Source organism: Pollicipes pollicipes, unplaced genomic scaffold (genome assembly GCF_011947565.3).
Source record: "Pollicipes pollicipes isolate AB1234 unplaced genomic scaffold, Ppol_2.1 Scaffold_7261;HRSCAF=8764_pilon_pilon_pilon, whole genome shotgun sequence".
NCBI classification, from domain to species: domain Eukaryota; kingdom Metazoa; phylum Arthropoda; class Thecostraca; order Pollicipedomorpha; family Pollicipedidae; genus Pollicipes; species Pollicipes pollicipes.
Genome location: NW_023597054.1, coordinates 78,741 through 100,725, shown reverse-complemented (window position 1 = coordinate 100,725; position 21,985 = coordinate 78,741). Strand labels below are relative to the sequence as shown.

The 21,985-nt window shown below is 60.3% G+C and overlaps 1 protein-coding gene across 1 annotated transcript in view; it reads right to left on the bottom strand.

The window, feature by feature from the left end:
• LOC119112246 (tyrosine-protein phosphatase Lar) overlaps nt 1–14,133 on the bottom strand; it is a 41,576-nt gene extending 27,443 nt beyond the window's left edge. Inside the window, exons 1-7 of the mRNA XM_037236344.1 lie at nt 14,060–14,133; nt 12,864–12,990; nt 12,353–12,476; nt 5,069–5,208; nt 4,162–4,303; nt 1,796–1,890; nt 985–1,192 (exon numbers count right to left, since the gene is read on the bottom strand). Of these exons, the coding sequence (XP_037092239.1) occupies nt 985–1,192; nt 1,796–1,890; nt 4,162–4,303; nt 5,069–5,208; nt 12,353–12,476; nt 12,864–12,990; nt 14,060–14,133 (910 nt within the window). The remainder of the gene's footprint in view (nt 1–984; nt 1,193–1,795; nt 1,891–4,161; nt 4,304–5,068; nt 5,209–12,352; nt 12,477–12,863; nt 12,991–14,059) is intronic.
• Between the last annotated feature and the right edge of the window lie 7,852 nt (nt 14,134–21,985).

Sequence of the window (21,985 nt, the reverse complement as noted above, 5' to 3'; positions counted from 1 at the left end):
ACCCAGGTGTGGAAGTAGCCGGCAGTCGGACCAGCCCTCGCAGCCAGTGGAGACCCGGAGCTAAGCTTAACACGCATTGCCAAATGAGGCTATTAAGTGACGAAGAGGTTTCTGTCAACTTTAATTGACACAGTTCAGGAAGATCCAAGAGGTACTCAATCTCATATTTCATGTAATCAAATATGGCTCCTTCTGGAGCACTGGTTCCGCTCAGACAGCCGGCCGAGTTCAGGTTTCGTTAGCTCGTGAAATGTCATCAGCGACTCCATAAAAATGGACACGCCGACGAAGAGATCCAGACTTTGAAATACCCTGCGGGCCTTTCCGACAGATTTGGACAATCGTAAAAGCATGCAGAACTGTCGGAAGGCTCGAGGCAAAAGGGCATCGCCGGTAATTTGACACTATGCGCGTTTTCCCACGGGTCCATGCTTCTCGCCGTGCCATTTTCCCTCGTCGAGATCACGCACAACCTGACACAATGCCGACAACACGCACCACACATCTGAGCTTCAATATCCGCGACTGGTGATCTGCTGCCCCACATGAAGCACCGTGCCACGAAGGTCCACAGCACCCGGCCAGCCCTGTCCTGCCCTCGTGATGGGTGATCTGTTGTCACACACGGAGCACCGGCCCCGAGTCCACAGCCACCCGGCCAGCCCTGTCCTGCCCTCGTGATGGTGATCTGTTGTCCACACGGAAGGCACCGGCCACGAGTCCACACACCCGGCCAGCCCTGTCCTGGCCCTCGTGATGGTGATCTGTTGCCCCGGAGCACCGGCCAGAGTCCACATCACCCGTCCAGCCCACCCTCGTAATTGGTGATCTGTTGTCACACACGGAGCACCGGCCACGAGTCCACAGCACCCGGCCAGCCCTGTCCTGTCCGCACGCAGGCCCGCACGCAGGCCTGCACGACAGGCTGGAGGGAGAGAGCCCACAGACGGCCTTGGAGCCGACAGCGGCCGGTGCATCACTTACCGCCCTGTTGCGTCTTGGCGCGTACCGGCACCGAAATGGGCCCGGGCCCGGCCAGCGTCTCGGCCTGTACACGGAGCGTGTAGATCTCGTGCGGGACCAGGCCGGAGAGGGTGATGAGTGTGCCGCCGCCGGCGTACACCACCTCCGACTCCCACTGCTTCAGCGGCAGGTCGGGCGTCATCGTGAAGTAGACCTTGTAGCTGGTGATCTGCACGGCAGTTGGCAGCGTCATGACACCGCACCCATGATGATGCAGGAGCAGGAGCGACCACGGAGATCGCTATCCCAAATTCGAACAACACATCACGATAACAGCGCTGACACGGGTCAGCTGACAACGCTCCCTGCTCACTCGCTGGGAACGGCGGCTTGCAGGCAGAGAGGAGCAAAACCAGGGAAGGCCTACGCCTCACCAGAGCACGGGACTCGCCCTTTTCGTCTCCGCCGTCACGGAGGCCTCCGTGTCTTGGAGAGCCGAGAGGCACTGGGGACAGGGACAGCGCACGGCATAGAGCACCCGGAACGGCACACTGTAAGCGGCTCAGCCGGCAGCCGGTGGCCAGCCGGTGGCCAGCCGGTGACCAGCAGGTGACCAGCCGGTGGCCAGCCGGTGGCCTGCCGGTAGCCAGCCGGTAGCCAGCCGGTAGCCAGCCGGTAGCCAGCCGGTAGCCAGCCGGTAGCCAGCCGGTAGCCAGCCGGTGACCAGCCGGTAGCCAGCCGGTGACCAGCCGGTGGCCAGCCGGTGACCAGCCTGTGGCCAGCCGGTGACCAGTCGGTGGCGCCTGCGCGGCCGCGGCCGCCGGCCTCTCACCTGGACGACAGGCTGGTCGGGGCTGTCCCACATGACAACCAGCGTGCTGGAGCCCAGCGGCCGCACGTGCACGTTCTTGGGCGCCGAGCCGGGCTCTACAACAGGCGGACAGACGCACCCATCACACACCGAGCCTAAGCGGACGACGACGACCCAGCGGCGGATCACGCGCGTCACAGCTGACGGCAGCTCGCCGAGCCGAGCCAGACTGCCGCTGGGACTCCTAGTCTGCCGCGCACGCAGGCAGGCACAGTCACCGGGCGGCGCCAAGGCCGGCCGGCGGGCCCGTCTTGACCGCCGCCAGGTGCGTCCGACACGCCGGCCAGTCGGCGCCGCCGCCATTTCAAGCACGCCGTCCGGAAACCGGACAGCAGCGGCGCACACGTGTCCTTTCAGGCGGGCGCGTGCCCGGCCTGCCGTCCGCTGGCCGCCTCACGGGACGGCGGCTCCGGTCACCGGCCAAGTAGCCGGCCACGGCACCGAGAGCCGCGGCTGGCCACGGCACCGAGAGCCGCAGCTGGCCACGGCACCGAGAGCCGCAGCTGGCCACGGCACGGAGAGCCGCAGCTGGCCACGGCACCGAGAGCCGCAGCTGGCCACGGCACCGAGAGCCGCAGCTGGCCACGGCACCGAGAGCCGCAGCTGGCCACGGCACTGAGAGCTGCAGCTGGCCACGGCACTGAGAGCTGCAGCTGGCCGTGGCTCCGAGAGCCGCAGACGGCCACGGCACCGAGAGCCGCAGACGGCCACGGCGCAGGCTCGGATTACACGCGCCTCACGAGGGTTCGAAGCTTCGGTATGATACTGCCCATCGCCTAAACACCCGCCGTTAAAACAGCACAGCGGGTTCAGTTTCAACGGCGCAACAGGTCCGCTTCGTGGTACGCCCTGAGAAACCGCTATCACACGGCGCTGTTCGCTTCCAAGTCACGGCAGCAACGGAAGCTAAAACAAGCAAACGCGCGCTATCCAAAATCACAGCTACGCTCCTACAGGTGTGCGATAATGTTGCACGCTTCCAGCACAGACAAACGCCGGCAACGGCGCTCTTTCGTCCGTTTCAAATTCATGCAGTCCATAGATACCAGGAAAGCAGCGTGAATAAAAGCGGCTGACAAACAGTACAGCTGTGAAGTGCGCAGCAATACAAGTGCGGACATTACACGCAATCGACACAGAAACGATGCTTCGAAGTGTGGGAAACGCATTTCAGTGAAAAACCCGACCAGCACTCAATAATTCGTCGGCAGCGCCGAGTGGACCAGACAGAGCAAAGAAAACAGAAACCGAAGACCTGAGAAAACACAAATCAACTTACGGGAACCTCTGGAGGTTATCGGTGTGACGCGGGAGAGAATACAATAACATTAGAGCCTGATCAGCGGCCGGTGCCGATCAAAGTCAGACGCGTTTGCGTGGCGCGCATGGGTAACACATCAGGTGACAGGGCGGCGGCGGGTCACAGGTACACTGCTCTCGCTCTCTCGCTCTCTCGCTCTCGGGGGACAGTGGGGAAGGAACACGCTCCCGGCCGCGCCGCCGCCAGCCCGCCGACCGCAAATAAGGCGACGCGCCGCGGCTCGCGCTGACAGTGGCCGCCTGCTGATGCCACGCGCCGGTGGCCGTAATCGGCCCCCGACTAAGCCACGCCTGGCGGCCGGCCGGGTCGGCGGTGTCGTCTCCAGCCGGGCGCGCTCCGGCCGCCCAGCCGCCATCCAGACGCGACACCTCGCCGGTTGCACACATGCGTCCATAAACAACCCGACACATTACAACGTTTTCAAACACCGCTGAGTCTCTGTCACAAATCCGCCACCCTGAAACCTAGGGCTACGAGTCATGATTCCGAGGAACAGGTTAATGGACGCCCTGACGAGACGACGGCGGTCCAGCCTGTCCATAATGAAGTCACGGAAACGGGTCCAGCACGGCACCACCGGCACCGATTAACACGCGTTTCCGAGCAGCTCGTCGACTCTGTGGCCGCTCCAACAGGTGTGTGGGCCAGCCCAGGTGCCCCTTCCCCTCCCCTCCCTCCCTTCCAACACCCGACGGACGGGCGGCACGTGCAGTGTTAGCTGTTCCCGATTCGAATGTCGTAAACCAGGCGGCCGTCGTCGGTGTCGAGACTCTCCCCGCCCACCGGCGTGAGCGGTCCGGAGGCGCGTCAAGCCAGTCCATCCCACACGCGCCCTCAGGGCTACACGTCCCACCTGCCTCCTTCCCCTCCCTCCCTCCGGCAGGCCGCAGGGAGCGGCCGACGTTCCCAGCAGCGCAGCGCCGGCCGGCGCCGACCGTCCACCGCCGGCGCTGACGGCGCGCGTGCGCCGTACTCGGCCGGCCGACGGAGCCCGCCCGAGGCTCACCTGTCAGCCCCGTGGTGACCTGGACGGGCGCGCTGGGTCGGCCGCGGCCCAAGTTGTTGACAGCGATCACGCGGAACTCGTACTCGGTGAACGGCGCCAGGTTGGGCACCGCGTAGTGGAGCGATATCACGCCGTTGATCTCCTGCGGCCGAGACACCGGCGTCATCAACGGAAGCGGCGCGCGGGCGCCACACACCGGCGCCATGTCGCCATGGCGCAGTATGGGCTCAGACACTCTGGACGTCACCACCGGCGCCATGTCGAGCGTGTTGAGCGCACACAAATACTGACATTACCAAGCTGGGAACTGTCAGTCGCGTCAAAGGAGCCAAACCCACTCATGTCAGTGCTCGGGAATTTTGCAAACGCTCCTTAACGAATAGCTGCAAGCAGATGTTGTCACTTTATGAACTGTTTACCGTGGAGAACGCACCACTACGACAAGCACCTTGCATCTAAGTGCCAGCCCATGTGCGGAGAAAATAAAACGCTTTTGTTGTATGATAAATGCACGCTTAATACACTGGATAACGTCACTAGCAGCCGGTGGTTTACGAACGCCAAACGCGATGCCTGTGCCAGTCGGCATGAACAACACGCTGACCGCCCGCCGACTGACTGAACGTGCGGCACAGCCCGGCCTCATGCCCCGCCCCGTCCGCGCGCCGGCCTCACCTGCTGCCGATTGGACAAGCGCCACAGCCGCTCCGCCCCGTCCGCGCGCCGGCCTTACCTGCTGCCGACTGGACAAGCGCCACAGCCGCCCCGCCCCGTCCGGGCGCCGGCCTCACCTGCTGCCGACTGGACGAGCGCCACAGCCGCTCCGCCCCGTCCGGGCGCCGGCCTCACCTGCTGCCGATTGGACAAGCGCCACAGCCGCTCCGCCCCGTCCGGGCGCCGGCCTCACCTGCTGCACACCATACTTTTGGCTGTACTGGATGACGTAGTACTTGATGGTCTCCTGGTCGAGGTCGTACGACCACGAGAGGCGGACCGCCTCTGAGGTCACGTCCAACACGCGCAGGTTTGTCGGCGGCCGCGGCAGCCCTGCGGGCCACATTCAGGCGACGTCACCGACACTGGCCACAGCGGGGCCGTCTGGTCCGCGCTCACACATCGCCTCGGCGTAGCGCTCGCCGCCGGCCAGCGCGGCGCGGCACCCGCAGCCCTCCTATCTTCGCCTGCCTGCAGCGCGTCACGCGTTGCACGCCTGCGAGACCGCGCCCGAGCTTGAGGCGATTTCTGGGTCTCAGTGATCGGAGGTCTCTCTGGTTCGTACCTCACGTCCCGCCATGAGGAGATCATGCAACGTCAAATGAAGGGTGCTGCTGCGACCCTCTCCTGAATTCCTCGTCACACTCCAGCGGCTCCTCAGCGCCCCTCGCGGCTCCTGGTGTACCCATCTCCTGGCTCATGCGATACGCTCCTGAGCTCCAATGGTGTCCTCCGGTTTCTATGGCACCCATCTCCCAGTTTCTCCGGTATCCGCCCTCCACCTGCTGCTGCTGCGCCCTTCTCTCGGTTCCTGTGGTACCCATCCCCGGCTCGTGCCGTGCCCGTGCTCCTGCGACGCCCCTCCCCCTGCCAGGCTCCTGGGCCCGTCAGCGAGTCGGCCTGACCCAGCCCGGGGGCAGGTGTCAGCGCCGGCCGTCGGCGAGGTCTTGCCGTGCTGTCTGCGGGGCTCTGGGGGGCGTCTCGGCGGATTTACGCCCGATGAGTTCACTGCCGCCAGCCGGCGCGTGGCGGCCAGGGAATCCTGTCAGCCCAGCCCGGCAGCGGCACGCTGCCGGGCTGGGCTGCGTGACCGCTCAGGTCCAGCGCGGCGGACACGACAGCAAACGTGCACAGTGCGGGACCGTTGATCAGCGAAAGCAAGGCGACCGAAAGCCAGCACAGCAGCAGGCAACCGGCGCAAACGTCACAGCGTGGATGGAGCGGCCCGTTACGCACAAAACATCCCATAACGGACCCCGTTACAGAAGAGGAGAAGTCTAGTTGGGGCTGCCGGGCGTCCAGTGCGGTAAAACAGCCACGGCCGGCCTCATATAGCCGCACGAAGGTCGTGAGCACAGTCGCACCTGTCCGTCAGGAGCTAAAGCCCCGGGGCGTGAGCGGCTATCCAGATACTCCGACATACACGCCGTAGCTTGGACAACTGTGCTGCGCGCAATGGTCGGAAAATGAAGGGCAATAAATAGTACATCTACCTAGACAGTTATGGTGGAAGACCGTAGCAGGCCATTTCACAGTTATTTCCCTTCCGAGGCACGAACATCAACGTGCTCGGTTATGCAGCTTTACACGAGAGCAATACTATGGGTCTCAGTCGTAATTGAAGGGTTAGATGAAAAATAAAGGTGTATTGATAAGCAGCATTAATATTATACACACGTAATATTGATACTGTTATCACTACACCTCCTTTAGGCATGGTTCAACGAGGAAGAAGACCCAAAAAACTATTTCATGCATGAGAAATGTTGCTCACAGCTGCACTGAACAACCAAATATTTTATATACAAGTATGTTTCATTGTCCTGTACTTTTGCTCATTCATGTATATTTGCTGAAATTTTGATGACTTACAACGGTTTGGAACTTCATATTTACGACAGGTGTTGTTCTTCTATCTAATATGGGATGTTTTATCATCTCTTCTGTCGGCTGCTGCGGTAAAACCGTTACAAATAGGCAGCATAACAATGCCTTCGTATATTTGATCATGAGCAAGATGGTCAAGCCGCTACCCTACCCAGCCGTTATTCCAACCGGCCACCACCAGGAAATGTGCCGCATCTGGACAGGAGTCGCGCGACGAAATGTGACGTTCGCGTCGTGCGGCAGCAGCACCGACAGCGCGCTACTTAGACCGTATGGAGCGGGGCGGGCAGGCGACGGGCGCCGGTGCAGCGACCTCTCCGGCGAGGTGAGAGTGGCGCGCGCCGCCGGCAGCGGACGTCACGCCCCTCCTCAGCCGGTGCGGAGAGTCGGCCGGCGCTCGTCTCGGGCGGGCGTGACAGGATGCCGGCAGAGCGGCGGCGCCGGCAGCCGGACCGGGGGCCGAGCCGGCGCCGTCGCATCTCTGCGTCCGTGTCGACTGAGGCCGCGACACCGACCGCAGCTGGGTCATACAGCCGCCGCCCGGGCACCGGGCGGCCGCGGTGTCAGCCGGCCGGTCTGTAGACGAATTAGTCTGTACTGTAGTCAGCCGGCCGGAGCGGCCACGTGCGACGGCATGCTCCCGCGGACCAGTGACGTTCGAGGCCCCGCACCGGGCGCGCGGCACTCGCCACCCACCAACGCTAAGGCGAATTATTCACTTGGGGTGCGGGACAATGCAAAGTTAGTTGCCGCCGACGCACCTGGTGTCCGGTCCGCCCAGTCGGCGAGCGCTCCAAGACGACAGTTTGTACCCCCGATTTGAACTCCGCCGCCCTCAGACTACCATAGCGGCCAGCGGCGAAAAGAGCCGCGTATCGTAGGACTACGTCACCAGTGGACACTCTGGGCACCCCGCGTCCGGTCGCAGCGGTGCTCAAGTCCGTTCTCGGAATCGGACGGGCCCTGCCGGGCACCCGTTTGGCCCGTCTGATGGCACATGCATGGTGTCGGGCTAGGTTACGGTCAGCTATTGGCCCGGCCGGCGCGATGACGTCGCAGCACTCTGCATGCCACGGCGCTCTACGGCAGAACGACCGACTGCCACGCAGCTCGTGTCACGGACACGCTGCAACGCCATGTGCACGTCTGCATGCCAATTACACCCCGCCCACATGCACCCGGCACCATGGAGCTCAAAATTACTGATGGAGGTGGGCACGGACGGGCACGCACCACCCGCTTGACGACAGACGCTTAGACTAGTTACCGTTTGAGCCTCTGTCAAGCGCGCTCCGACTAAAAATACGACGAGCACTGTCGGCGCGGACGGCATGGAGGGGCTTCAGCTCGCCTGCCACCGGCCCATCGGCCAGCGCGTACACGACACGGCCGTGGCACGAGGTGCGCGCGCGCGCGGACCACGCCGGCCGGCCGGGCCGTGTCGTGTTTGGACCCGGTGCGTTAGGCGACCAGGCGTGCGCGCAGGTGCAGGGGCGTGCAGGGGCGTGCAGGGGCGTGCGGGGGCGTGAGAGGGGCGGGGCGGTGGTCACAGCGGCGGCGCGCCATCGACAAACGCCGTGGCAACGTCACCGTCATTGGCCGCCGACGCCGGTCCATGCCTGCCACGGGGTGCGTGACGCCGCGACATTTGCACCGGACACGGGTCGATGGCACTGGCAGAGGTCACACCGGCACCAAAACACGCGCCCACCGTCCACCCAGGCGCCCGAGGCGCACCTGGGCGCGGAGGGAAGGGGGGAGGGGAGGTGTTCCTCTAACGGTCTTCAGGGCTTTCGGCCCAGCACGCCTGTCACCTCGGCACCATTAATACTACATTGGCACAGACGGGGATCGCATTATCCTGCCGCCATTTGTATTAATTATGGCGACTCTCTGAGCAGATTAATCGGCTAGTTCGTTATCGTTACGTTTGCAGGCACCAGCATGCGCCGGATATGGCCGTCTCTTGCGCTGCCGATACGTGTCGGATGTGGGAAGCGAGACATCGGCCTCGGGGATGGTGACTCAAATCGTGAGCGTGACAACAAATACAGCCAGGCCGACACCAGACGCAGCTAAGCCGGCACCAGACACAAAAGAACAGCCGACCGACCCATCAGCAATCGCCATCTCACATGGACATCGAGGCAGCGCCTGGTCAGAGTTTCAATGCCGACGTAGAACAATACGGCTCACATGGGGGCAGTCGTCTGCCAATGTAAAGCAGCTGAAATTTATCTGCAATTAGACCTGACACAACGGACAATTGTTCCTGGACACCTAACATGTCGGTAAGCAGCATGAGCAGCGACACGGTCACTGCGTGTGTAACGAAATGAAAATATAGCGCCTACCCGAGATCTTCATGCGGGAGCCGACGTCAGCGCTCGGCAAGAGCAGGGAGGCACTCTGTGCAGCCGCGTTGCCGAGGCAACTGGCAGGGCCGGCCAATCAGCGGGCGTCACCAGCCGCTAATCAGTCACGTGATAGGCAGGACGCCGTGCATTGCCATGCCTTCCAGCGCCGCCTCTCTCCACGCAGAACATCAGCAGCGCACCGTGCTGACCTGCCAGCACTTACCGCGCCTGGCGAGATGGCGGGCAGGCCAGTTATTATCACATATCTCAGAGGCTTCCCACGTCGTTAGATCTGCAGAAACGTCCTCACCCGATTCCGCATGGTCTGAGCACGGAATGAATCATGACCGTCACCGGCTCTGGTCGTTCCCTCAACAACTTGCGTCAGCAGCGCGCTAAGCCTTTCATCTCGTTGCATTTGACACTTCGCGCGGTTCGTCCGGCTTCCATGAAAAGAGAAAGAGCGCGGCACACATCGCCAGAACGATAGCGAGACCGCCCGACAGCGGTGACCCACGCCAGTACTCGGCACTCTGTTCCGCGGAACTCTGTGCCACAGGTCAGGTCAAGTCACGTCGGAGAGCCCTCGGAGAGTGACCGAGGTGTCTGGTGAGGTACCGCAGCGGGCCAGCCACGACGCCCTCCTCCGGCGCTGCCGCTGACAAAAGCGTCGTCAGCGCCGGCTGGCGGACGCCGCGGAGTCGCGCCAAACGAAACCGAGCTTGCCCCGCGCCGCCCACCCGTCAACAGTGCTAGAATTCAGTGGCCGACCATTTTTGCCGGGGAGAAATGGCTGGAGCATTTAGCGGCGCTGTGCCCCAGCGGCACTGCCAGCGGGTGTGACACAGTCGACGAAGACTGAGTGTGACAGACAGCGCGGCCGAGCCCGCGGAGCCGGCCGAAAAGCGGCACCACACTGCCCACTGTCGCTTGTTGGAGTACGCAGCCGACACTATCCCTTTGGACTCTGGCGGGATGGGCGTGCTCTGCCATGGAGGCGAAGCCAAGGCCAGCATTATGCCGCCCAGGTTGTCGCGACACCGCCGAGCGCTCACCACGCATGAACTGTAGCGACGGAGTGAATGTGCAAGGTGTCGGAAGTGCTGCAACGTACGAGGCACAGCTTCCTTGACTGGAGACGCGGCTCGTAGCAAGTCACACTTGGCGGCGGTCACTTGATACATCTCTTCGAATCCGTCCATAGAAATGGTCGCAGCTGAACACGGCACCCGGCTCAGCGGCCCTGACCAGCTCGTTTCAGTACAAACAGAAAAAGGCGCTCACAGGCAGGACTAACAATGGGGCCCCGCACAACTGACCAGCTTGTCAAAGTACGGCCGAGCCGGCCTGTCCGCAAACGGCTGTCCCGTGGCGTGACTGCCCTGGTAAACAGCGCCGACGAACGCCAATAAAATACGACCGTGGAGCCGGACCGGCCAAATATAATGACCCGCCACGGATGTCGGAGCAATTTTCCAAAAAAAAAAAAAAACACGCCTGCGGATGGTTTCTAGCGGCCGCCGGCACTCGAAGGCCGCGTCCGGCCCGCTGAGCACGGGACCGAGCTGGCGGCCGTGTTGGCCGCAGGATGGCTGCGAGCGCGCGCTCGGCCAGGTAGTTCAGCTCAAGGCAGAAGTCAAATGCGCCAGACATTGAAGCCCTGCCCGCAGCCCAGGAGGCAGCGAGTGCTGGGCGTCAGCGAGCGAGGCCGGCCCCGTTGAGCAGGCGTACAGCTATCCGAGCGCGCACCTACGGTGCTACCCGGCACCACTCCCAGTCTGAGGCTGGTTGGGGGAGACGTCCAGACGTCAGCCTGCGTGAGTCGGACGTCAGTGCCCAGGGCGCGAGCCGGGCGGCACAGACGTGGCAGCCTGCCGCCTGTCAGGGTCCGACTGCTGCCGTATGTCCAGAGCTCCGACTGGTCCGTCAGCCAGCATGCCGGCCGACCGGCACCGACACAGTCGCGTGGTCACTGACAATCAATATACGCTGTCGTACCACCGTCGCCACTTTTTACAGGCCCCGGCGTGCTTCCGCTCGCGACTTATTTATAATTAGCCCACTTCTGCGAGAGGTGGTGCGACTCTGACTGCGTGTCGGCGGCAGCGGGTTGGCCTGTGAAAAGCGCAGAGCGGGCCACGGGCCGGGCCCATCCGTCTCCCACCCGTTTTCCGCCTGTTAGCGGGCGAGAAGCGGCCGGCCCAGACGGCCGCCCATGTCACCAGTCAGGGCGTCACAGGAGACCCGCCAAACAGCGGAGATCTGCTGATGAGACGAACTGCTTCCGTCCGCCCCCGGCCCCTACCAGCTTCCGCTGGTAGGGGGGCGGGGCTCCCGCTGGGAGAGAGGCCCAAGGAGTCAGCTCCCGCCACGGCATCACGAGAGGACGGAGTTCCACTGCTGAGGTTGGCCGTCCTCCCCCCCCCCCCTCCATCACCCACCCTTGGCCCCCTCCCACCGGTGGGAACGTAGGCTCCCGGCTCGGGAACTACCGCCGACCACTGCTGCTCAGCCGTGATGTGGGGTTCCTCCAGCCTGCTAGATCCGACCCCGCACCCACGACATGCGGACGATCCCAGTCATCCTGCTACTCTTGCCGAGCGTCTGCTGTCTGTCCGCTGACGAGCACCCCGTGCATGGTAGTCTTCTGATGAGGCCCACTCTTCTGGACGGCTCTTGGCATGCCGACGGAGGGGCTTACGTTGGCTAACTTGTTTACAAAAACTGAGATGGTCGGCGGGGAAACACACCATGGCCGGAACTCCCGGAAGCAGAGCGAGGCGCCTGAATGGTCAGACATCAATGAGAAGCAAACGAAAGCAACAACAGGAAATACAAACGGGATGCAGCTCAGGCATGGAACGGGAACCAGTCGGACAGTGCGGCGCAAGATAGGCACCGCGACAGGAAGGAACAGCAACAGCATGACTTGAACTGCATACATCATCCATCACATTCCAACCACATATTTCACCCTGTTCCCCTGGGCGTGGCAGACTGGTTGGCAATCTACCCGAGCCCTCCCCCTGCCTCTTCCGCCCCTCCATCCCACTAGTATTACCTGACGCAGTCTTGACCTCTGCAGCCACCTAGTGCAAACACTGGCACTGTCGCTGGCGGCGCGACCTCGCAAAAATACCCTTCCAGCACCGGGCGCGGGTGGACATCCCACTGGCTCGGTGACGTCATCTCTCGGCCGGGCGCGGCGCCGCCGGCCGGCCACTGACGCTCACCTTGCACGTTGACCTGCGTCATGCTGGCCACCGAGCCGAGCTCGTTAGTGGCCACGCACGTGTAGTTGTTGGACTGACGCACGTTGCTGAGCACGAGGACCGAGCGGCCGATCGGGGCCGGCTCCTGCGGCCTCAGCCTCGATGCCCGGCTCCTGGTGCAGCGGACATCCCCACGTCAGCGACGGCAGGGCGGCGCGGCCAGCGCCGCGCGGCGCACCCAGTATAGTGTGATGCATAACAGCGGCCAGCGAACAGTGCCAGGCCACCGCAGCCCGTCGCTGGCTGCTTCCACCCTACGCTGCATCGGTGGCGGCCCCCCGGGCCAGTTCGATGGTCTCAGTCTGCCCCGCCCCGGCCCACCCGCCTGATCCGGCCGACGCGATCGTCGCCAGCCGCCCTCTGGTGCGTCGGCGTCGGCCAGTCTCCGGGCGGTGCCGGTGGCCAGAAGCCCGGCCCGCGTCCGCACTGCCCGGACCCGGCGGGAGGGGGCGAACGATCGGTCGGCACTTACCTTGTGCCACCGGATGTGGGGCACGGGCGAGCCGACGGCCACGCAGGTAAGGTTCAGGTCCTCGCCGGGCAGCACTTTGTACACCGCGTCCGGCAGAGTATGGTGAACGTCGGCTCCGCGCGGCGCACTGGCGGCGCGGAAACACAGGTCAGGGGAGGACAACGGGCACAACCGAAGGCAGCTGTGCGGACACACCGGTCACAGCGACATGGCAGGCCAGGCAGGACCGTGCCCCACGGACGGAGAGCGGTCACAGGGACACGGCAGGGCAAAGGAAAACGGAAATGAGCGTCGGGGGAGAGCCGGCGAATAGCTGGCGACTTATCCATGTGCCCCACATTGGTGACGGCTAGCTGTGCCCGAGAAATATTTGTAATCAAACCATCAAGTGGCAAGTTGGCGCGTCGCAAAACAAAAACGCGCCCAGCACGACGCGTCGACACCAGCTCAGCGCGTGTACTGCGCGAACGGAAATCCACTTGACACCCGATCACCACGGCCGCGACCCACACCAGGCCGCTCGCCGGCTTCCATCAGTGGGCCCGGTGACCGAGCAGCCTTCCATCAGCGGGCCCGGTGACCGAGCCGGCCTTCCATCAGCGGGCCCGGTGACCGAGTCGGCCTTCCATCAGGTGGGCCCGGTGACCGGAGCCGGCCTTCCATCAGTGGGCCCGGTGACCGAGCCGGCCTTCCATCAGTGGGCCCGGTGACCGAGCCGGCCTTCCATCAGTGGGCCCGGTGACCGAGCCGGCCTTCCATCAGCGGGCCCGGTGACCGAGCCGGCCTTCCATCAGCGGGCCCGGTGACCGAGTCGGCCTTCCATCAGCGGGCCCGGTGACCGAGCCGGCCTTCCATCAGCGGGCCCGGTGACCGAGTCGGCACTCGGCCGCTGCGGCCCGTGACAAATACGCCCCGAAAGGTAGGCACCACACCTGGCCGGGGTTGGCTCACCGAGCCCGGCATGCGCTCGCTAAACTTGCAGCGCATTATCCCGCCCGGCGGCGGCGCGCGGCCAGTTGACGCGCCACCCTTGGGCCATTTATGTTCCAGTGGATCCGGAGCGAGCGGAGCAGCGAGGTGCCAGCCACCGGCCTGAGGAGGGCGCGCCAGACGGGCGGGGACTCACAGCGCGCCCGAAGCCGTCCGGTTCGGAGACGCGACGCGCCGTCCCACGGTGTGCCCCACACACCGCCCACCCGCACACGGTGCAAAACGGTATGCGCTTGCCACCGGTGCATGCGCTGCCATTGCTGCGGTGGTGGCGCCACATTCCGAACATGTCCTCATAAGACGTTATGAGATGGCCGCGGCCGGCCAGACGACTAAAGAGGGCCGGTGCTGCGCGGCCGGACAGCACCCCCTCCCCTCGCTTCCCCCTACCCCCCACCCCTCCCCTCCCTTCCTCAGGCGTCCAGACAAACCGGATGTGGGGTCATGCCCCAGATGTCCGGGAAGTACCCACAGGGCAAATGACATCCAGAACTGTAGGACGACCCTCCCTCGATAATAAGAAGAAGGTCAACTGTAAGACGACCCTATATAATAAGGAGAAGGTCATCCCGAGACAGATAATAAGGAGAAGGTCACCCCGAGATAGATAATAAGGAGGTCATCCCGAGATATATAAGGAGAAGGTCATCCCGAGATAGATAATAAGGAGAAGGTCATCCCGAGATAAAATAAGGAGAACGTCATCTCGAGAATAGATAATAGGGAGAAGATCACACCCGAGTTAGATAATGAGGAGGTCATCACGAGATAGATAATAAGGGGGTCATCCCGAGATAGATAAGGAGAAGGTCATCCCGAGATAGATAATAAGAAGAAGATCACCCCGAGATAGATAATGAGGAGGTCATCCCGAGATAGATAATAAGGGGTTCGTCCCGAGATAGATAAGGAGAAGTCATCCCGAGATAGATAATATGGAAAGGTCATCCCGAGGTAGGTAATCTGGAAAAGGTCATCCCGAGATAGATAATATAGAGAAGGTCATCCCGAGATAGACAATAATGAGAGGTATATCCGAGAGACAGACAGACGTGCCAAACTGATTTATCTCAGCCCGGACTGTGGGACACGGCCGAGAAACGCATACACGCACAAGACGCGCACACGGTGGGTCATCAGTGACGCCCATCCGTCATACATCCGTGTAAGAGCGACACTCATGCGTCGCTGCACATCCGTGTTCACCACTGATGTAGACGATGGCGTCGTTCGAGTAGACGGTGCCCTCGCCGTTCTCGGCGGCGCAGCGGTACTTGCCCTCGTCAGACGTCACCGAGTCCTTGATGACCATGTCGCCTGGAAGAGGCGGCGCACATGAGCAGGGCCAATCGCTGCCCTCTGGCGCCGAGCCGGCACACCCTGCTTGAAGAAGAGGGGGACGGGTTGGCGTGCGGAGCTGCAACAGTGCCGCAACACAACATTTCAAAGTAGATAACATTGTTGTTGTATGACCAAAAGTTGTACAAAAGGTAGATGTCAAAAAGCACAAGTAACTTATTTGATACAAAACCAGAAACAAACTATCCAACGGCTAACCAAAGACCCTGCTTAGCTTAACACCCCACCGTGATTTGGTAGCGACCCTCTGTAGATTGGTAGAAAGAATTGCATACTTTAATCTAATGACCCTTTCGCGCGTTTTCATGCCGCATTCAGCTCGGGTTTCTTGGTGGAAAATACGCCTTCTCTCCAAAGCTACCGGAGACTTGCGGAGCCGTGGATTTCCGCGTGCCCAGGGGAGTGTTTAGGATGGTGTTTGATGTCAGTGTTTATACCCATTGTACAATATTCATCGTCATAGTTTCAAATGGAAATTTAAACGAATGTAACGTTAAAAAGGAAATAGAGCTTATTTTCTGCCACCAATATTGATCAATTTACGTTATATGGATCTGTGTATGTAAGTATGTACATCATGCATTTTCATTTAATTTTTCTTGTGTTCCAACAATTTTGGCGTGCCATTCAAAAACCTTAAATCGTAACGCATACGAGATGCTCTCTGTTTCTCCGCTCCCCCTGGCTATCCACCACCGTCAGGCGAGGCTATTGCTGTTGTGATTGTTGTGTGTCAGAACACGGGAGTGTCGTTGGTGGGCGGTGGCTGGGTTAAACGTGTGCTGGTGAGCGGCAGTGGACCTGGGCACTGAGTGCATTGAAAGCAAAGGTCGTGGCCGATATGATGAAAATATCCGGCCTGAAACACGCGAGCAGTGTAGCTCGGCTACTTACGGCGCGCGGGCACGCGACTCTGTCGAAGTTTCGGGAGCGGCTCTTTTCCATTTCACGTTGCAAATACGGGCCAGGCCTCCGGCTGGTCGGCCGCCCCGCCGGAGGCCTGCTGCGCCTGGAGCTGGCCGGCCGCCGGGCTCTACAAAACACCGGCTGGCTGGCTGTGCTCCTGTTGCGAGTCCTTACAAAAGACGACTGCCCGACCGAGCCTAGTGTCCGACCGACCGGACTCAGTGGACTGGGACTGCTGATACCGTTTGCGACTGACGCGCACCCGACCGTATCACGTGGTGGCCCGCGTGGGTGGCGCATGTACTCGCCGGTTGCATCAACATGCCACTTCGTTTCTGTTCTTGGGGCTCTCGGTTTTTTTCAGAAAAATCAAAAGCCTGTTGGTATTTGACCGATTTAACACCAGATGATCATGAAAACGGCGCTGCTCCATTAGCCCAATACCACAAGCACGCCAACATGTCAGCATACGATGACGGAGGCTCCGTCGGGTCATCAGCATGATGCTGGAATAATTAGAAGGATTTTTACTGCGGATTTCAATCTATTGCGTGGGCTGGAAAATTTATGCCACGTTGGCAGGCACCAAGTACAACATCAACAAACAAAATAGACAGATTACCACAACAGCTAGCTATTTTGCCCGTTTGCGCGGCATTCCGTTTTGTCATCATCAATGTGGCCAGGCCGCCAATTACTCCGTCAAACCATAAGTCAGGTTTAGCTGCAATAAAATGATCTTTCAATTACGACTATGAAATGTGGCCAGGATAATGGCGCCTCGATGACGTCATGCACTGCGCAAGTCGTTGGAGCTGGGCTCAGTACCAAATGCCGACTCTATGCTACATGCAACTGTTTCCAACGGATGCGCACTGCAAAAGCGTACCACTTCATGTACGGAACTCCATGCAAACTGTTCCCTGCTGTTTTATCAGCAGACGCCATTGCAATACTAATGACACATTTGAGGTCAGTGAAACACAAAAATACGCAAACCTTTAGGGAACTTTTTCGGTGCTATGACCCATATCAATGGTAGCGCGTTGGCAAGACATAAGAAGCGACAAATTTTTAAGTACACAATCACAGGCGCAGTACTAAGAAAAACGACATATGCAAAACATGCTCTCGCTCTGCACTGCTGCAAGATGGGTTGCCTTTGGCAAAACGAATCCCGTTAACACGCGCTCGGGTGGGGATGGGGGTCAAATTGACCCTCCCCCGAAGGTTTTTCCAGAATGGTTTCCAAACGGCGCGGCGTAGCCGCGCCAAATATTGCAGAGCTGTAAAAAATGAATAGCGAATCGTTTGCCATCAAAAATTTAGATGTACAACTTGCTTACAATAATAAACTTGGGCAACACAACGGTTGAATGAGCAGATTACACTGACCTAGGTCAGGTATGAAGGTCACACCAAGGTCAAAACCAACCTGTTTTGTTACCCTAGGGCTTGCTGTATGAGATAGTTTCTGGTGCTCTTTTCGAATATTGATAGCAGGAACCGCATTATACATCTCCCATGACTTCTTAGAGGTCAGAATAGGTCACTGACCTAACATGACACGGGTCAACATTTTGTTTTAGGAACATACTGCCTAGCGTAATATTTGTCGCTTAGTCAAATGCAAAACTCAAAACAATCTGGTATTATTTTGTTACACCGACCTTCAAAAGATCAAACAAGGTCACTGACCTTGAATGAGTATGTGGCCTTTTGCAGAGAAACGGTTATCTAGACTCTGGGGCACTTTGGAGACCAACCTGGAACTTGATCTTGTTTGACCATTTGGACCCGAAGGTCATGACCTAGGAACCTGAAACCTCGACCTAAGTGAGCACGTATAGGTCAATACACCCTATAAATTTGGTGTTCCTAGCTTTCTTTGTTTCCGAGCTCTCAGGGGGGGGGGGTCAAATTGACCCCCACCCGCGCGAAGGGTATCTAGCCGGCCACCCGGGCGCGTGTTAACCGACGGCTCATCTAAACATTGAATCTGACACGCTTTCTGCATACGCAGAATAGAAAAAAGCAAAAGGTTCTTTTGGAACTACGACACCAGACCAAAAATATTGACCCAGCATCCGCAATGAAGCTATCCAGCTCTCCGCCGGAACGAGGAAGACATAACGGCCTGAAACATCCGCAGTGAAGCCACCCAGCTCTCCGCCGAACAAAGATAGACGTAACGCCTGAAACATCCGCAGTGAGCTACCCAGCTCTCCGCCGGAACAAAGGTAGACGTAACGGCCTGAAACATCCGCAGTGAGGCTACCCAGCTCTCAGCCGGACAAAGGTAGACATAACGGCCTGAAACATCCGCAGTGAGGCTACCCAGCTCTCAGCCGGAACAAAGGTAGACGTAACGGCCTGGAACATCCGCAGTGAGGCTACCCAGCTCTCCGCCGGAACAAAGGTAGACATAACGGCCTGAAACATCCGCAGTGAGGCTACCTAGCTCTCAGCCGGAACAAAGGTAGACGTAATGGCCTGAAACATCCGCAGTGAGGCTACCCAGCTCTCAGCCGGAACAAAGGTAGACATAACGACCTGGTGCTAACCTTTTACAGCCAGCTCGCATGCCAAAGTTGGGAAGCTCAAGCCAAGGTATCCACGAGCTTAACGTCCCATGCAACCCAATCAGCATTCAAAAGAGCCTGTCAGGGACGATGCCATACATTTCGGGCTGGAACACTGGCACGAGTTCCGGCGGCTCGCTTGAATGGCCATATTGATGGCACCACTTAACCACAACGACAAGAGGATAGCCACCTGTTCGACTCGTAATTGTATGTGGTTGGTGAGCAATATTGACGGTCCGAATCTGCTTTTTGTTCGCCGAAACGACACCGGCTTTCAGGCTTTCTGAGCTGGTGACAGGCGAACGACAGTGCCAATCTTCCTCAGCAGAGGATCTGATCTCACTTCGGAGCGGCCAGGCCTGTTGTCTGGCCAACTGTTCCGTCTTGCCGATGTGCCGCGTCCGGCCCTCTCGGAGGGGCGCGCCGTCTCTCGGCGACGACAGCCAGGGGCTGACAGGGCGGCGCCCCTCCCCCCCCCTCCCTCCCCCCCCCCCGGTGCCCGCACCTGGCAGCCGCCGTCCATAGTTCGTATCTGTTATGACGGCGAGTCGCCGACAAGTATAAGGCGCGCGGCCTATTGATCCCGCCGGCCACACTGGTGGCTGGCTGGGACCGCGCCACCGCCGGCCGGAGGCGCCTGCCCCACCCCCCCCCCCCCCCCGTCACGGCAGCGGCCGATGTGCTGCGACCGCGCAGCACGTGTGACACCGTTCACAGTCACCCCCTCCGCCCTCGCCGCTGAGGCAGGCCGTACGAACACAATTGAGTGGGCCGCGTGGCCGTCGGCCCGGCGTCGCCGCCGCCAGCACAGTCCGCGTGCTGTCTGTCCCCGCGCTCTGGGGTATGTGTGTGTGGTGTGTGTGTGTGTGTGTGTGTGTGTGTGTGTGTGTGTGTGTGTGTGTGTGTGTGTGTGTGTGTGTGTGTGTGTGTGTGTGCGTGCGTGCGTGCGTGCGCGCGTGCGTGCGTGCGTGCGTGCGTGCGTGCGTGCGTGCGTGCGTGCGTGCGTGCGTGCGTGTGTGTCTGTACACGTATGTACATCGGACGTATGGTGTGAACGCTGCCCGCATGCGGCCCGACAGGGCGTGCGCGGCCCAAACACGCACGTTGCGCGTGGAGGGGCCACTCACCAAATCATTACAGCCATTAACAGAATAACTGTCACAGCATTAATACGGGAAGCATGGATTCGCATTATTGCAGCCAACCATGCAACCAAAACCTCCTGCCACGGCCATTCACAAACTGGCGAGTTGTCCCGTTACGGAGAGAAGTTAGTTGACGGCAGCACTACACCAAAGCAGGGATTAAGGCCTCCACAACCTACATCCCCCGCCTATAAATGTTCGGAAATAGTGGACCGCGTATCAAGCGGTACCCGGCGCGAGTGCCGTGGATGGCGTCATGGCACGGCCAGACGTGCATTCCGGGAAGCCGATCGACTGCCTGCAGCCAGGCTCGGTACACGACATTCCGCTGTTGGTGGAGACAGCCAAGATCGGTCGCCCGGCCGCCGGCGGCAGCGAACTCACCTCTGTTGGGCCGGTCGCGGAGCACGAAGCGGCCGCTGGACATGTTGACAGGCACGCTGTTCATGAACCAGCGCACGGTCGGCTCCGGGTCGCCGGTGGCCCTGCAGTTGACGACAAGTCGTGACCCTTCTCCACCGACTGTGGCATTGGATCCTGGATGATGCGCGGAAAGCCGGACGGCCGCAGGCTGTCGGCGCCTGGGGGAGCGGGGCCGCACGGTCAGACACGCCGCCGCTGCAGTGTCGCACGGCCGACCGGGGCGTCGGCGTTGACACGGACGCGGACGCGATTCCGGTGCCGGCGCTCGTGCTGACATCGACACTGGTGCTGAGACTAACGTCCCGACAACGACCGACGATGACACCGGCGCTGCCACCACCGCCGACACCGGTGCTGACCTCTACGTTGACACGACATGGCCGGACGCCGCTGTGGGCCGGGCTTCGCCCCGCATTGCCAGCTTCAGCACGTTAAAAAAACACCCACCCACACCCACGCACGCGCGCACGCACGCACGCACGCACGCACGCACGCACGCACGAACACATACACACACGCACACACACCACACATACACACACACGCACACGCACACACACCGCACGCACGCACGCACGCACACGCACGCACGCACGCACGCACACACACACACACACACACACACATATACACACAGGTCGAGAGGCACGTGCAAACGTGCGCTCACGAACGGGCGTTCAAGGGATGTAAGCGGGTATTCGCCACCAACGTGCCTCCATGTCAGAGCCACACCTCAAAAAGTTTTGCGCTGAACCGCTGCACGGCTTGATGCGTCAACCACCCAAATAGTTAGCAAACAAGTAAGACCTGTCGGCCTTTGGCCGCATTCGCATTCAACCCCACCATCAGCTCCCCTACACGCGTCACCGCCTGACCCGCCGGCACGAAACCCGTGATGGCACGCCGTCTGTCGCCACTGCTGTTCTCTCTAATGACCCATCCTCTAGCTGCGGTGCGGCTCCTCCTGTCCCTCTTCCCGCGCCGTCCTCCATCTGCGGGGCGACCCCCACACAGCATCCTCTTTCGACCTTTCCGCCCGCACCGCAAGAACCAACTGAAAATGAGCGAAATATCGCTGACCGTCGGCCACTGCAACACTACGATTTCCAGTCCTCCGCCCGCGCCAAGTGAATGAACGGCAGACGAATACGTTCGTGTGTTTACCTGCGTTTTACTTGAATTCCTCGGCGGCGGCGACTGGGTGATCAATCGGTGGCGTTTCCACGTCGCAAAAAACATATTGTAGTATTTTAGTAAAGTTGATATTTAAGCGAAAACGTGCATATTGTGGTTTCAAAATGGGTGGTAATTAGAGTCAAAGAATCAGTGTGCGGTGATGTAAATTCCGCGGGATCGTGGCGACGATTTCGACGACTACGTGCTGTATTTGGACCGTTTTTACAAATCCCGACATGTCAGGCTTGCACGACGAATTCCGGTGCCACGGTGCGTCGCACAATTCTTGTTGATCACCTGAAATATCCGGTACGCGGGTCGACGCCCTGAAACTGGGATTCGCGTCTCCACCGGCTCTGGTTGCCGAGCGGTGGCGTAAAAAACGTGAAAAACGTTCAAAACGGGAAATTCCGTTTTTACAGCCACCGTGCACGTGACACATGGCACGTGCAGTTTCACACGTCACGTCAAGCAAGTCCCTGTGGAACGCTCCGTCCAAGGGTAGTGATTACGCGTCGCTCCGACCGGCAGTTGCCGA